Here is a 13,286-nt window from a genome sequence, read left to right as displayed (position 1 = left end):
GAATGATAAAGCTACATATTATTAAATATTTTCTTCATTATTGTTCCTCAAAAATATTTTTCTCTGCACCAATGCATATCTCTGTAGTGTGACCATTTGATTCTGCAAATAGTCTTTTACTGATATATGTTCATCCATTATTAATCGTTCTCTAATTGATGTTCGATGCTTGTTGTGGCAAATAAAAATCCTATCCTGGCCTGTTCTGCTTGCTAGAATTACACTTCGATTATTCCACATTCCCCACTGTTTATGTTTTGCTAATGCAATCGTATAATTTAACGATCATAGCTGCCTTTTTTCCAAGTATAATAATGCAACGCAATCATATATCTTCCAAGCACTCCATACTAAATAATAATAGCCAAGAATTGCAACAGGTTTGCGGGCAGGAATTATGGTTATTGAATCTATTTTTATCCAAACTGTAGCTAACCAAAGGAAAACATGTTGCGACTGCGGCCAAAGAGCTCGCATACCGACATGTGCAGCTGATCTAACTATAGATTTAATTGAAGAGTATAAATAGACAACATCAATTTTGTATTTGAATTTTTCTTTTTTATTTTTTTTTCAGAGTCCCGACATAAAAGTTTTTTTCAATTTGCCGGAGTCATGTGAAAATGCACCTAAGGATGCTGTGGATTTTATAAAGCCCACAGTCGAGAGTCTTCCGTTGGTAGCTTCATTGGATTGTCAAAATTTTCTACCATCTGAAGTAGCTGATTTGCCACATGAAGGCAAGGATGTTTTGAAACGTCTCTTAGAAGTTGATCCAAAACTTCGTTTGCGTTCTGTTTTGGGATTGCAGAAAATCGCTCTTTATCAACATTTCAAAATAAACGCAGAGTATTTATTAAGTGTAAGTATTCCATTCATTCAGATTTGTGATTTACAGTAATATTTAATATTATTTTACTTTAAGGTAAATCCACTTGATATTATGGAAAAGGATAACATTCCAGTATATAAAGGCAACTGTTATGAAGAGACTTCTAGTGCCATAGCAACAAAAGCATTCCAAGATTTTTAAATCTTTGAATCTCATCTCTTTTATTTTTATAGTTTCTTTTTAGCAAACAATAATAGTGAAATAAAGAAAAAAACACCCCGGGATTATATTTTATTTTCTAGAAATTAAAAGTTGAAACAGTTAAGCTATATACTTATATTATATTATATATATATTACATTATATTTGTCAGAATCTGCTATTCAACTCTGTAGACTAAAGCCTTATTGTGAATTAAGTTGGCCTAGGTCTCTGATTGAAAAATGGTTTTCTACCGAAAGAAGCCGCTACTGGCGTGAAATTCCAGTTAACCGTCAGACTAAAGAGCTGGTTCATCCTTACAATTATGGTAAGGTATCCTTCCTCAGCAGAAGGGAGTTGAGGTTGGGTGGAATACCAAGGTCACCACGGACAACGTTATCACCTTAACAAAATGGATCTGTCTGAAGAGATAGATTGTCGATTCTGCTTAGAAACAGGCAAGACTTCCAGTCACATTCCCTTTCAAGACTGAATAAATCGGGCAATCTTGTGTTCATTTTAAATAAGAAAGTTAATTAATTTGAACAGGACCGATTTCGACAATGATACATCCTTTGTAGTCGATTATTGCTTAATAGGTAGGCATACAGAGAGATTAAGAGTTCAAACCGATGAGTTTTACAACCTCTGCAAAGTGGAATAATTATCAATCTCTTATTAATTGTGCAGATATGTAGCACTGAATACCGGCATATTGTGGCAATGCTACTATTCTTGGATAATTCTTTTTTAAGGACCCCGAATAACTATCAGATAATCTTATTGGAAGCCTTGCAAAATTCATAAAAAAAATTAGTTAAAATGATACAGGTAGATGTTTATACAGGAATACACTTATCATATAAAACTCTCTAAAAATAATAAACAAAAATTACTAGCTAGACGGATTGGAATAGCAAAGAAAAGACAAGAACAAAATTTTATTTAATTTATTGAAACTTGGCTGACCATACAACGTTGTTTTGAGTATTGCCAAGTATTCATCAGCAGTGGTCTTAGAAAATATTCGAATTTCGTAATAAGTTCGTATATAATTTCTTTGGATAGCAAGTGCCAGGCTTAGAACTGGTGCCTGTCAAAAAGACTGTACAAACTTTCAATGCTCAAGTTCCAGGTTATTTGTCACTTTTTATTTAATTAATGACACTAGCTTTAGTGACTAAAATAAGAGCATTATGGCGGTTTACTTGAAGTCTGTCACATACACGCCGCCAAACTTAAACTCACAATTAAGAGCACAATATAAAAATTATCTACATTTATTAAAATAATTAAATAGTATATTTATACATCCCTTTGCAATTAAATTGCAGTACTGTCACTTCACTCATGCATGCAATAGTGCTCAACATATGTTGATAAAAATACACCACAACAAATTGGTATAAATATACATAACTACATAGAATTTTTGAAGAGTTTGTTAATCTTTGATAAATAAAAAACTATTTAAACCATTAGTCATCACTCGTATTATGTTATTTTTATGGCCGTGTGCGAGTTGGAGTAAATTGATAGTAAATTGGGGGAAATAATAAATTATGTCGATATGGCAGCGAATGTTGGTATTAACCAGAATTTCAAATCGGATAAATTAGATAAAACTTAGGTTAATTAGGTGTTACCATTGTGAAAAGATGTTTATATGTTATAAGATGTTTATAAATAAATAAATAAATTTGAAAACTTTTAACTAAAAATAATAAATAATTGCAATAAATAAATAAATATTTACAAAAGTGCAGTGCAAAAAATCGCTAGGAAACTTCAATTTACTTTATCTCAATTTACTCGACCTCGCACATTGCTTTAGTTGAAATTTTATTCGAGTTTTTCCAGAGTTTCTGAAGCATTACTATTAAGACCGACAGTTTCTTATCAGCTTGCATGATTTTTCAATGTAAATAACTTCAATTAAAATACATTGCATACTTTTTGGCGCACATTGCAAACAAATTTATTTATCGGTAAATTGTCATCTTCTTTACAAACATGGGCAAAAACAGTTCCTTTAAATTAAAAAACTTAAAGGAAAAATATACTTTTTTTGATCAGTATATTAAAATAATTAAATTTTATAAAGTTTTAACTTTATTTTAATCAAGTAAATTTCTTTCTATATGCTTAAAAAATGCAAATAATTGCAAAATAACTTAACCAGTTGCTATCAAATCAGCTGACCGTTTTCATATGTTCACTGTTTTCGCGCCAAAAGTTAATTTATTATTTCTATTATTATTCCTCCTTTCGCCGTTGTTGCTTTAACAGCTGAGCAGCAGCAGTTGAGTTCCGCGTACTCGCATTGCTTATGTCTGACATTTGCCTCTTCTCTCAATTCTCTCCATCCTTGACGATACTTTCCTTCCTTTTTGTTGCAGTGAAAAATTTTACTTTTAGTCATGAAATTTGTGGCTGAGCCTTTGAAAATTAAAATGCCATAGGTGAAAGTAAATAAAAGCATTAAATTATTTATTAAATATAAAGAAAACGAGGTGCTTTCATAAATAAATTAAAAATAGTGAACGAATTTAATGAATATTGCAACCGAATTGGCATTAAATAAAAGGACAATGGAGCAGTTGAAAATTTAATATTTCACACACACATATACACAAGCAAACACATTCACACACACGCGAACGGGGGGAAAATTGAAAGCAATATTTTGTAGAAAAAATGCATAGTTAAATATGCAAATATTTTATTTATTTAAACAAAATAAGTGTGTGCAATGCATAATAGGGAATTTTCACGCGGCAGTAGAGCAAAAATCTGTAGGATTCATCAAATTTTAAGCACCCAAAACCCACCACCAGCCAAAGCGTTTTTTTCATGTAGTTAGAGCAGCAGCCCCACCCGCTGACAAACCGCGCTACCCACGTTGGCGTGCTGGAAAAATGGCAGTGGAGCACAACTTCATAGGCACTTGGGAGGTAAGTAATATTTTATTTATAAATATTTCATTCAATCTTTTATTAAAAAATTGTTATCTTCTCTTCTTCTTACTCAAGATTGTGTCGTGCACTTTTGAGGGCAAAACAGAAATTTCTGGATTAGAGGGGTAAGTGTTAAGTGTAAGATTTTACTTTAAGAAAATATTAAATTCCTCTTTTTTTTTTTGATATGTTATAGTATAAAATTTCGTTTGGATGATACGAGCGATATAACTTGGTACAATGACTTGGTTAGTCCCCTTCCTGAATCAAAAGACTGTGGCACCTGCTGCGATTCAGCTAGTGTCTTATTTAGTTGTGAGACATACGATGTTAACGATACCAATCCACGTTTAGTATTCGGAGCATTTGCTGGGCATAGCATAGAATTTAGAGTAAGCGCTTGAAGTAATGCCCTTTGAGCTTAAAATAATTGCTTGGATTATGTTTTCTTAGACAAATACCTTAACACCGACTGATATCTTAGTTTTGGATTGTGAGAATTGGTATGCTTTGGAGTGTAAGCGTCTGAAGGAGAGTCAAGCAGCTGGTCAGGAAAAGGAATTTTCATTTGCTGAAGCTTTAAGTGAAACATATTTCAGTGATGTGGTCATAAAAAGCTCAAATAATTTGGAAGTAAGCAATTAATTAAAAATTATTAAATTTATTTCCTTTAAATTTTTTCTTAATTTATTTTAATTTTTTATAGATTTAAATTGAGTTTTCAAGGAACGCTTTATGTTTTTATTGCATTGATTAAAAAGGTTTTTATTTCTATAATTTTTATTCAATACAGTAATCCCCCCTATAACGCTTTCATATTACGCGATTTCAATGCATACTCCCATATAACGTGGGAATTTGTACAGTTCATAATTGGCTTCGCATACCTTTGCACGTGTTTATATGGGGTATACGGGAATATCCCTATAACAGGTTTTCCTATAACGCGGAACTAATCTACGGCGTTATAGGGGGGCTTACTGTTTTTTGTTATTATTTTATAATTTAAACTAAATGAATTTAAAAACAATTTACATAAAATATTATTTTGTTTTAGATTTTTATTTTATAATGTTATGTTTTAAGAAGACAACTTTTAATATCTTTATATTAAATGAATTCGAACTTAATGTATACATATTCTCTAGAAAATTAGATCTCAACTTCTTCCTCCGACTGCCAAACCGCTGCAGTGTTTTTCAGGCAAAAGTAGTCGCCATCCATTATGTAGTACAATGGGTTCTATGCAATCAAATACCTGATGGTTCTATTTCAATTTTCTCGGATAGCCAAGTTGTCATTAAATCAATCATACGCATTTTAGCCACATCAAATATTATTCAAAATTGTCGAGCTTCCCTCAATGACATAGCTAGGCGTGTCGTGATCCAACTCATATAGGTTCCGGAACATAGGGACATCTCGCGCAACTGCAGCTTCCCAAGTCAGACGCTCTTCTCCCTGACATTTACTTCTTAGAAATAGGCGTTTCACTTGCTACAGTTAAAATGGCAATAAAACAAAATACCTGAGCATTGCCAAGCATCAATGAACAGCATTGTCAGACATCAAGGTTGATTTAGTCTAACTTGATTAAAAAACGCACTAGTCAGCTACTTCAACTAAGGCGGAACCTGCTCAGCACAACGGCATCTGTGGTGACCTGTTACTGCGATATGGGAAGACATGCTGTGATACTGGGTCTACCCTATAATGATTTTTGTCGCGTCTGTGGCTCTGAGAGTGAGGAGGAGACCGTGCTCCATCTCATGTGTTAGTGCCCTTCTTTAGTTAGGAGAAGATTAAAAATCTTCGAAGCCTGTTTTATTATCGACCTGACCGAACTGTTATCCTGTAATATTAGGGCCAAATTTATAGAACTGTTAGGTTGGTTTTCCTTTACCTAATGGGGGAGTCGTTAATTTTTCTCGGCACAATGGTTCCATAATATGCCATTATATGAGTTCAAGTGAGTTTTTTGGAAACAAGGCCGCCACTTCAATCTACCTACATCGACTTGATATTATTTATATAGTTCTATCTAATTATGATTTGTATAATAGTTAATATAAAATTGTTAGTGTCTAGTTTTTTTTTAACTTCCTTTTTTCTCTTCACAGTATCACGTACACTCCGCTGTGTTGCGGCTCAATGGCTTCGATTGCAGTATGTGTGTCCTATCAAATGCGAGCATAATACAAACTAGTTGCAAACAGCATGAAACATTGCAAAGACAACAAACGCAGGAGCAACTTATGCCAACACACAATATAGAACAGAAATATAAGGAAAGCACAAGTGGTTCCACAACATCGAATCCAATTAAAATATCCGTAACAATACCGATGCCAACAACAGTTGGTGCAGCCTCTGAAGAAAATCAAAAATCATTACCTCGACTAAATCTATCACCAATCTATTTGCAACCGCCAACCGAATACCCTGGTCTCAATATAACTGCAGTTAGTGGCTTAAGCGCACATCGTGGTTCTACCCTTTCAAACTCCTTCAATTGTCTAAGCACAAATTACATGTACAATAGTACTGGCAGCACAACATTATTTGGTCATGAAACTGGTACAGGTATGAGACGATTCAATCAAACTTCCCACTCTGATTCACACTTGGAGACACAAGCGCATTCCAAAAACATTTTCAATTTCAACCACGACTTCATGCTGCAACCGCAAGAAACCACTACAGTCTGCAATACTAGACGACCACCTTTATCACCATACCGGGCACGTAGCCCTTCACCATTTCCAAGTTCAATGGATACACCGCCTTCATCACCACTTACACCAGTTGGTGTGCTTTATAATTTACCTTCTTTTCTTCTCACGCCAATTTTACACTGGCTTTATACCGAATCATTGTTGCCAGAGATGGATGAGGATGTTTGCGAGAAATTAATCAATTTTGCTGAAACTCAACCTTCGCTAACAAAAATGGTAGAACCCACAAGGAAATATCTCAAATTGATAAGGCTCAAGAAATGTGAGTAATACTAGTTATACAGGGTGATGTATATGTTTGGATAATAAATGTTTTTATTACAGTTGTTATTAATATTATAATGGACTTGCATGGTATTTTAAATCGCATTATACAAACAATTAATCCCGTCACCATATCAAATGAACCCGCCACGTTATATGCGACCTTTCAGGATTGTTTAAGAGAATGTGCAATTGGTAAGGAAAATTATTTAAGTACAAATCTGCTAAAATTTGATTTGTTTAACTCTTCCAGGATGTGCCAAAGTTTTGCAGTTTTGCAATATATTCATAAAGGATGCGGCTGATATATCGCGATATCAGAAGAATGAGATTATTAAATATATACGCACACGTATACCTATTTTTATGTCTCAAGTTCAGCAATTACTTAGAAATATTTTAAATGTTTTTATTAGTTTAACTGCTGAGGAAAAAGCGGATTTAGTCAACTATTTAGTACCTGAAGTAAGTAAAAAGAAGTTCTAATTAAAGCTTAACACTTATCCTTAATAATATATATATTTTTTAGATTGAAACCACATTATTAAGTTTAACTAATGTGATAGAGGAAATCAAAAACTCTCTTGAAAAAATGTGCAAAGTAAGTAAACTACGAATTTTATATACAATATGTTAGATAGGTCTATCTCATAATTCTGTTTGGCTTCTTCACTATTCTGTTTTAAGGACTTAAAATGCTCACATTTAGATTTATCGAAAAAGCAAAAAACGGATGAAGTCGTAGCTATGCAAATACAAAATAATACATTTATAACCGCCAGTAGTACTTTAGATGAGAATAGTGTCACGAATTTGTTTAGTCAGCCACCATTGTCACCACGTCCCAGGCGTGGTCCACCAGTGTGTCTTGCGCTTTACGATAATCCAACGGAGAAGCAGCGCCTAATGTCTGCAGAAAATGATCTCAAATTTGTGCTGTACATGTACGAAGTTCGAAAGATGCGTGACATTTATGGCAGAATATCTGCGGCTTTAGATATTATTAGAGATAAAAAGTATGTTCCAATATGAATATTATATTTAGAGAATTTATTTGAATTTCAATTTTTTCCTTTTGTGACAGAATAATTTACTGTGAAATGGATTACTTAAGTAAATGTAGCACCATTAATCAAAATCTAGAACAATTAATTGTAGATCTACCGGCTTATATATTAATTGTGGAAAATCTGTCGGACCGCTTAGATGAAAAATTGGGTTGGAAAGAATTTAAATTTTGCTTTAAATTGGCAACTAGTCAAATAGTAAGTTTTGCTTAAGACAAGCACTGTATTTTTTAAATGAAGTTAATTATATTGATCTAGTATCTGTGTTACTGGTATAATATCAATATATTCTTATTTAGTAATAACCCTAATAAGTATTATATATTAAGTTTGTGTTTGTGTTATTTAAATAAATAATGTTTTTATCATATAAAGTTATATATAACAAAATTTACATATGATTTTATTTTATAGAATGGAGTTATAGTCAAGTTATTCGACCATAAATCCGCGCTTAAAGATCCTATCAATGAAGTAAGTTGATAAAGTAGTCATTAGTTTTTAATTGTTTTAATTTTCCTTAATTAATACTTTAAATAGGTTTGTCGAATTGTTAAGAAACAAGAATTTACACAGTCACTTTTGGAATTGGGACTATTGGAACCATCAAATATTCTGCAAAATGAATTAAAACTAGCGGGCTATGAAAGCAGTCTGGAAATGAATGTAGATGATGTGACAATACAACGCAAACCAACTGCTTATGATTATAGAAATGTTAAGGTACAAATTCTCAATTAATCATATAGTAGAGCTAGTTATCATGAAATTATACTATATAATATAGTGTTTCTGCTATGAAAATTTTAGTAAGGCACTCATGATTTTAGTATCGCATTAGTAAACGAATCTACTATTTTTCATGGATATAAATATTTAATTTGATTTAAGATTCGTATTACTAACCACTTAAAACGTCAGAAGAAGATTATGAATACCTTTTCATCTCTAGTATATATCTCTAGTATATAAAACATATATCACTTAATCTAAGCAAAATTTTTAGCTACAGAGGGGTTGTGTACTAGATCCACTCGTTATGCACAAATAAAATGTTTTCCATACCTCTCTTTGGAGTTACACTACACTATTTACAAAAGGCATTCATAAGAACATTCTTCGTCTTTGCCTAAAAAAGTAATAGATTTTATTTGTGATACAGTTAGAATAAGTCAAGGATGAATTGAGGTGGCGTACATATCATCTTTAATTTGATTAAACGCAAGTACCATAACAATTTTAATCTGGAAGAATAAAGAACCCACCGTATTAGTAGGATTTTCTATAGTTCGTAATGATATAAAAGGATTCGGTACTTAAGACTCGGGAATCTCTATTGAAACTCTGTTGAAGAAAAAAAAGTTTAAGTAATAATCTTTTAAAATATTTATTATATTCCTTTTTTTGTAGTTAAACTTAATACGTCATCTTTGCGAGCCACCGATAGCAGCACATAGTAACTTGTCAAAGAATGCTTTACGTTTACTGCACTCTGCACAATTATCTGATATGGAATTTGAAGTCCAGACTTATAGTGCAAACACTCAAGTACCAGGTATTACTGTTTTAGGAAAAGAGGAGCTTGAAGTGCAACAAATGCGTGGGTTCCTTTTTTTTTTTTTTTTTTTTTTTTTTTTTTTATATCTTTTTATGTCATTGGTTTGTAGTATTTTTAGTTTTTGCAAACAAAAATAGAAAAATATTTAAATAAATTAAATACGATCAGTTTGTTAAGTTTATTGAAAAATTCGAAATAGAAAGCATATTAATTTATTTATTTGAATATTTTATTCGTTATGTGATCAGATACAAAATGAGCGTATCTCGAGATCTATAAATTTTTGGCTCGATATTATCATCGTGATTTTTTTATAAACAATAAACGTAATTTGACGATATTTATTATAACATTGACACTTTAAAACAAAAATTTTATTATTCATTTTGAAATTTGGATCTTAAAATTTTAAATTGGCGAGTTAAAGAAATCGACAGAAGACCACACGTACAAACTTCAAGAGTCACAAACAGATACGAAGATACGAAACCAGAAACACAAAACCTGATTTTCACATATTTTCGACGTCTTCCAAACTGGAAGGAATAATGTGAGTAGAAGAAGTTGAACACTTCAAAGTTTCAGGAAAGAGACAAAGACTTCTATATTAAAAAAAACTAATATTTTTGTAATTTATTATCTAGAATAATTGTTTATAATAATATATAAAAGCTATTATTGATTTCATATCTTTCTTTAATTATTAATAAATAGATAAAATGTAAATTAAGAAAATGTAACAGATACTTAATGATTATGGCTTAATAACACAAAATGAATTTATAAAAACTTAGTATTTATTAAATATATTAAAGTATATTGTTATATAAATATAAATATAAAGTTGTTATAACAAAGTATATATTAATTACATATATAAAAATTAAATTAATATAATATAAATATTTTTTTATTTACCTGAAATTTACTCAATCGATTTTGATAAATGTTTGTTGTCTATCTAATGATGATAGCTGTATTAAGACCGGATTGGTGATAGAGGCAATGATTCTTCTACGTCAACCCTGGACTTAGACGACATTAGCTCCATGAATCCACTTTCATTTCCCAGACTAAATAAGCAAATGGTAAAAACGTAAAGTTATATACTCCTATACTCCGTATATATACTCCTATTAATAAACTATTAATGGTAAATAAAATAAAAATTCCCTTTATTATAGATAGAGGAGTTCATGCCTAATTTTCAATTTTTGGTTTACTTACTTCAGGGGGAACACTATAAGACAACTTCAACTTTAAATAACTAAAATAACATTTATCGTATGCAATAGTCATTATGCATTAATAAAGAATGTAATTATATATAATTATCGTGCTTCCATTAATTTGGGATTAAAAAGTATTTTATTATTTTTTACCACAATAAAATAATATTTACATAATTAATAGAATTTTATAGGATAATGTCACAAAATAGTTCTATGAAATCTGTCTTAGAATCATAAACCTGGCTCTCAAGCACGTTCTTAACTTTTAAGAAACTTTGAAACCCTTCACAATGCTTGGTCTTCAACCTTAGTAAATGAGCTGTTAATAGTGTTTCTGATATTAAAGCTTATAAGAGAATCTGCATATTTAATATTCAGAATAGATCAACTAGCTAATAAATGAATTAGTAAACATCATCATTATTATTATGATGCGAACTATAAGTTGTGTATTAAATATTATAACGATACTGAATTTCATAAGAAGAGATATTCATAATTAATATTTATTTATAGATATTAACTGGAATGTCGGTGATGTTTATGGTAGTGTTTATAGATTCTTTAACGAAGGAATGCAATCCTTAGCCCCAGTCAGTGTAAGAATTCAGCCCACCTTATTTTCATATGCTGACCGTTGGCACCTGATGGCCGATGGTTTGCACTCTCCGGATCATATCTGTCCACATTAATTACTGAAATGAAGTTACCACATTGCGGTGGAAGTCTCCTCCATTTATTCGTAAGGCGTGGTTTTGGTGGGTTAAATCTAAGTTTTATCTACTTTGAGGTCCTATGCTTGGAGAAAAGAACATCAGTAAGTAAGTAAATAATGGCACATCTTAAATGAAAAGGCTAATGTGAATAAAAATTAGTAAGTGATACCTCTCAGTATTATTCTAAGCATATATTTCATGACATGAAATTATAATATACATATGCAGCCGAATTCAAAAAAAGAATGATTAATATACAATAATATGTATCTCAAGTAAAGTATATAAAAAATTATTGTTAGAATGACTTATTAAAGTCATTGCCAAATATTTCAATAATGCTTAAGTAATTAAACAAATACAATTTTAGCCGATTTCTTGCCTCTGCTTCGCAGATTTCTGTGCATCATTCCTGTACCAGAAAAATTACTATGAATTACTATAAATAATTTTATTTTTTCCTGTTAAAACTATTTGAACTATTATTTATATTTCCCACATTCTTTCATATATATTCAAAAGAATTCTTAATTTTGTGAATAATGGCTTATTTTCAATATTAAAAATGTTGACTCTTCCTGCAGAGAAACAAATAAATACTATATTCTGAATGACCTGATAAATTTGAAAAATTATCAAATTTCTTTCTTGATTTTGCCAATATCGAAATGATATGAAAATCATCTTTTAGCAGCAAAAATTCTTGAAATGATTGAATGCGGTTTTCACTTACTAAACAAAATTGAAATCAAGTGAAATTGGCTTTTGTTAAAAAGGAAAAGTTTTATAAGTCAAGAGCCAAACAGAAATGGAATCAACGAATGGATGAAATATAGTAGCATCAAAAAAATGGAAACAATCTGACTGTAGGAGATGAATTCACTCAGCACATGGCCCTAATTGAAATATGAAATATTATGTGTTTTCGAAACAGTTCAGACTCTATACGAATCTTGATATCTGAAAGTATTATTTAGTCGCAACGGCCATTGAAATAATTAAAGCAGAACATTTTTTGAGATAAGTTTCATGGAGGGATGTAATGAGGAGGTATGCAATAAGTTAATTGGAAAATGGCATAAGACATAGTTTCCATAATTGGATACGATTTAGGAGCTGATAACGAAGAGTGCTGTTCACATTTTGGAGCACTGATTTGTGGCAGAAATGTGCACAATTCTATTAAATATAATCAATATATATTTATATATATCTCTATATGGATGTGGACGTATGTGTTGAATTTTATAGCATCTCATTATTTAAATATTATAAAGTTGAACTGTAATAAAATATTTTTATAATTAATTTTTATGACAGTTCAGAGTGTCAAAGAGAACTTTTCAAAATAAACAAACTTTTTTGTTAAATGAACTCAATAAATTCAAGAAAATACATTAAAAACCTTAATGTTCTTAAAGACATTACAGACTATTCCAAATAAGTGATAAGCAATTTATTTAATCACTGTGTCGTGGACATTATCGTTATATTGTCATTCGTTTAAAATTATATTTAAATAATAATTATTTTTATGACTATTTTTAATTACTTTTTTAATGGCTTAACAACAATAATTTATTTTTTTCTAAAGAACTTGCACTTTTGTGGCACGATTTGAATAAATGCCAGAATATTTCTCTTTATTGAATTAATTAATTTACATATTTCACTTGTTTAGTATTAAAATCTTTAAATAGTTTCAAATATAATAAAAAAAAATA

General features: G+C 30.8%; 2 protein-coding genes across 2 annotated transcripts; both read left to right on the top strand.

Annotated features, from left to right (window-relative positions):
* Positions 1-314: 314 nt before the first annotated feature.
* On the top strand, positions 315-1,089 carry LOC119676130 (serine/threonine-protein kinase S6KL-like). The gene is made up of 3 exons (XM_038087362.1): positions 315-380; positions 530-862; positions 926-1,089. The coding sequence occupies exons 1-3, from the start codon at positions 315-317 to the stop codon at positions 1,031-1,033; spliced, it is 507 nt and encodes a 168-aa protein (XP_037943290.1). The 3' UTR covers positions 1,034-1,089.
* A 2,330-nt stretch (positions 1,090-3,419) lies between these two features.
* Positions 3,420-11,538, top strand: LOC119676129. Its single transcript, XM_038087361.1, has 14 exons — positions 3,420-3,987; positions 4,066-4,115; positions 4,187-4,382; positions 4,444-4,623; positions 6,111-6,987; positions 7,050-7,184; positions 7,243-7,454; positions 7,519-7,590; positions 7,677-8,005; positions 8,074-8,254; positions 8,471-8,530; positions 8,597-8,779; positions 9,467-9,656; positions 11,363-11,538. The coding sequence occupies exons 1-14, from the start codon at positions 3,952-3,954 to the stop codon at positions 11,536-11,538; spliced, it is 2,877 nt and encodes a 958-aa protein (XP_037943289.1). The 5' UTR covers positions 3,420-3,951.
* Positions 11,539-13,286: the final 1,748 nt, after the last annotated feature.

This window comes from Teleopsis dalmanni, chromosome 2 (genome assembly GCF_002237135.1).
Source record: "Teleopsis dalmanni isolate 2A chromosome 2, ASM223713v2, whole genome shotgun sequence".
Taxonomy (NCBI): Eukaryota; Metazoa; Arthropoda; class Insecta; order Diptera; family Diopsidae; genus Teleopsis; species Teleopsis dalmanni.
This window is presented reverse-complemented; position numbering and strand designations above follow the sequence as displayed.